At 43.1% G+C, this 4,204-nt stretch overlaps 1 protein-coding gene across 2 annotated transcripts in view; it reads right to left on the bottom strand.

Moving 5' to 3' along the window:
* TIPRL (TOR signaling pathway regulator) overlaps positions 1–4,204 on the bottom strand; it is a 13,655-nt gene that overhangs the window by 5,014 nt on the left and 4,437 nt on the right. For both annotated transcript variants that reach the window (XM_011374187.2, XM_011374189.2), the window contains exons 3-4: positions 3,649–3,748; positions 2,267–2,398 (exon numbers count right to left, since the gene is read on the bottom strand). In XM_011374187.2, coding sequence (XP_011372489.1) covers positions 2,267–2,398; positions 3,649–3,748 — 232 coding nt within the window. The remainder of the gene's footprint in view (positions 1–2,266; positions 2,399–3,648; positions 3,749–4,204) is intronic.

Below are 4,204 nucleotides of genomic sequence, written 5' to 3' on the forward strand. Positions count from 1 at the left end.
AGAACTTGCCTGAGGGTCACATGAGTTGATGTAGACAAGCATCTAGCATGGCGTCTCACCAGAGCAAAGGCTCAAGCCCCTTCCGCTCCTCCCCTGCTCCTCATCCTCGGGATCCTCAGTCCACCCTCTTCTCCCCTCTCTCTAGGACTCCTTCCTGTGGACACCTAAAGATGCTCGGGTCTGGACGTGGTTCCATAGTGTAGCGGTGAGCACGTCTGCTTTACATGCAGAACACCTGGGTTCGTGCTCCAGTAGAGCCACGGTCTACGGTCTACGGTCTACGGCCACGCCACCCTGAACAAGCCCGATGTCTGATCTCGGAAGCTAAGCAGGGTCGGGCCTGGATGGGAGATCACCTAGGAAGACCAGGTGCTGTAGGCATAAATAATAATCATAATAATACAATTTTTTTAAAAAAAGATGCTCGGGCCTTCCCCGTATTTAAAATGTAAAACACACACATACATACGCCTGTCAACCTCATGTTCCCTCCCAGCCATGTGTTTCTTCTCCGACACCAGTGAGTGAAAGTCTGGTCTCTGCCTCCACATGTCATTTATCCCCAACCAAGCAACTTAAACTGCTCTCGCCAGCCTGATCGCTAACACCGACAAAACCAGTTTTAGTCTCAGGAACACCGTGCCACTCTAGCTCACCAGGTCCCTTTACAGCACAAAACTGATGTGTTCCCTTCCTGAGAAGTTCTAGTCCCTTGGCCTCGCAGGCACCACACTCCTGCTGTCTCGCCTGTATCCTATTTCTCAGGCTAGTCTCTGCTTCCATACGAGAGAACCTCATCTGTCCACACCCATTACCTCTAACAAGGGCATTTATTTTATTCAGAGCAATATCTGATACATGGTTAGAAAGAAACCAACCCAGGAAGAACACTATTTTAATGAAATCCTTATAGGCGTTTCAAAAATCCAACCCTATCACGTGACTTGTAAAAAGTTACACTAGGTGAGAAGAAAGAACACTTCACAATGACGATGACAATACTCTTCGGCCCGAGACGTGCTGTTTTCTCTGGTTCACACATACAACACTCACGTGCACACTCTCTCCAACACCCGCATCTACAAAAACCCGTGCTCCCCCGTGCCCACCCGCTGGAACACAAACACACACCCAAATGTGCAGTCAGAACGAGCATTCGACATCGTCAGTTTTGGGGAGACAAGCGGAAAGGTACATGAATGACTGCACGAGTCAGAGTGAGCCAAGCTGAATGACGAAAGATAAAAGCAGGGAGTAACAGGTGAGCAGGGAGTAGGGTGCCAGGAAAATGATGATCTAATACTAGGGTAACGATACACATTGGTTCAGAGAAAACTCGCTAATTAGTTTCACAGCCTTAGGTAAACCAGTCTTTGGGGGCCTCGTCTAGAAAATACGAAGGCTAAACTAAATGATTCTCTAAAAATTCATTACAATTCCAAAATCCTATCATTCTACAGCAAAACCTGACCTTAAAACAGATGTATTGCTGCCTCTGATTTATTGTTTTCCATTTCATTCAATGCTTTACCATTGTTTAAATCACAACGCCCACAATCGTTACGCTTCAAGGACAATGTTCGATGTGGGGGCCTATCTTTGACAGACCTTCTAAGTACTATGACGGAGAAGTTAAAAACAAAGTACTTATAAGAGGATGGAGAAGGGTTACTTAACCCGCTGTGGAAAGGCTCACAGAGGAGGTGACACTTTAGCTAGGTCTTAAAGGATGAGGTATTTAATATAGTTGAAGTTTTTCAGGAAAGCTTTAGAAACCCAGTTACGACCTAATAGTAAGCGAACAGGAATGACTGCGTGTGGCCTGTCTGCTTCTCCTCTTAAGCACATTCCGCCACTTGTCACTGCTGCTTCCACGTCTATGCTGGAAACTGAAGTGTGGTTTAATGGTGCACAGAAGTCCTGACGCATGGGTCACTTCTTCAAATGACATCCACCTTGCTGTCTGCAGAGCCTTTCGATACCATTTTTAATTCAAAATGTGAAAAATAAGCCATAGTTTTCATTCAAATTAAATAATAACTGCAAAGTGGTCAGGCGAGTCTTGAATAAATGCTTGCTAAACTGAAGTCATAACAATATACTAAGATTTTGTGAATTTTATAATGGATATAGTAACAAATCCTCTAGACCCAAGTGAATCTTTACATGACATCATGTTAAGGCACTATGACTCAAAGTGAGCCTTACATTTTTGACCAATGGCAAGAACGGAAGAAAGATTTTAAACAAAAATCATAATACTCACAATTTTCACACTTAAGCTTGAAACTCCATGATCATGAAGTTCATCCTCAAACAGGAGAACTTCTTCAAAAAACTTAATTTGTTCTCTGGCTTTCAATTTCTCGGTATCTATATGGTCTGTTGTAGGTACAACCTGAAGAAAACATTTAAGAAGGAGCACATAAAAAAAAAAAAAAAATGTTTAAGGTGCTAGAGACGTAGGCGAACAGCTACCGCTACTGCATGGCCTCCGGAGGCTTCTCCTAAGTGAGCCCACAGGCCAGTCATCATCGAAACGGTGTCGGGGTAAAACAAGTTCCCACCTCCTCGTTCCTGGCAATGAAATGTCAAACGGCCTATGCAATTTGCCAAGTTTATCAATCAGGAGTGAGGAGAGAGGACATCAATCAATCTGTGAGGCATCATAAGGGACTTGCAGAGCCTCCCTCCCTCATGAGACTGTAAAGGAGGGCTCCGAGGGTTAGTGCCTGGCACGCAGTAAGAGCTCAAGAATGAATGAGTGAATGAATACGTTTTCTCTCAAAACCTATGTTTTTGTCTTGGAAGCAGCACAGAAACATAGTTAAGGCTTGGGATGCAGAGCAGTAGCAACTGAAGACAAGAATTAAGTTCCTGCTCTGAACTTCTACCTTCCCAAGATTAGAAAATTCTTTGCAGGGACAAGGAGCCCATATACAACCCCGACCGTAACCTTTCTGCCTAAGTGTCAACATCTGATACAGGGTCTCCAGTAACCACTTTTAATGTAAATAGTTACACGGAAATAATTTTGTTCTCTATAACAGAAGGTGATATTTAGAGACTGCAACCTAAGCCAAACCTCATTTCCGTCACACTGTATGATTTCAAAATAGAGCTAAGCTCCCAGTGTGAGATCTACCAATCCCATCTCGCCAAGTGTCATTTAGCAGGGCCCCCCGTAAGCAGGGCTCACACAGGTGCAAACTCATAGCAGCACAGAGCTTTAGAAGTCGCGGAGAGCATCCCGCAGGTTATCTTATACCAAAGCTCTGCTGTGAGGCAGACATTTCTGTTTACCCAGCTTACTGATAAACTGAGACTTGGATAGATGGATTCAGTCACTTGCCTAAAGTCCTGCCAGACTCACGCAGAATGTGGGCAGGACAAATTGTCTGGCCAAAAGTCCTATTTGCCCACGTGTCTGTTCAGCTATAGAACTGGAAGCTACTAGCTAGCAGGTTCTGTCTAAATCACCTAACACATCACATCAAGGACAGATACATTTTAATGCTTCTTGATAATAATGATAACATTAAGGCAGTTTGCCATTGCTACCGACCACACTTTTAGGAATAAAACCCATTGCTAGAAAGTTCCAATGCTAAGACTGTTCAAGACAATGACTCATAAAATAAGATTTACCTTTAACTTGAGTGATTCTCCAAGTAATGTACCCTTATAATCTGTCGTATAGGTCCAATCGTATGGTTTAACAACCTCCTTGGAGTGTTCGCCCTCCGTCCTCAAATACAAAATGAGAAGGGTCAGATTTGGTGACGCAGAGCATTGATCATCTGTATTCATGTCACACCAAATTACAGTCTACGAATAGCATAAGATATGCTACCAAATACATATGCTTGTCATAATTCACTAACAAATCTTTCTCTTTTTTCTTGCACATTTGTTTTATTTAACTTGTCATGTGCCGACGTCATCTTTCCAATTAACCTGCACACTGCCTGAGGATGCGGTTTAAAAGGAGGTTCAGTTCTCTTTGCTTCCTGCAAGGTACCCAGTACTTAACAGTCACAAAGTAAATAACTGCTGATTTGATTCTCAAAGAAAATCCATTTTTCTTAATTTCAAAGCTCCTCAAATTTTCAAGGCAAATCGTAAACATTTTTCTTCGAAAACGGCAACGTTAAAATAGGGTGTACTGCACGGCTCAGCTCAGGTGTAATTCAATTCAACTCAA

This window comes from Pteropus vampyrus, unplaced genomic scaffold (assembly GCF_000151845.1).
Source record: "Pteropus vampyrus isolate Shadow unplaced genomic scaffold, Pvam_2.0 Scaffold241, whole genome shotgun sequence".
In the NCBI taxonomy this organism is placed as follows: Eukaryota; Metazoa; Chordata; class Mammalia; order Chiroptera; family Pteropodidae; genus Pteropus; species Pteropus vampyrus.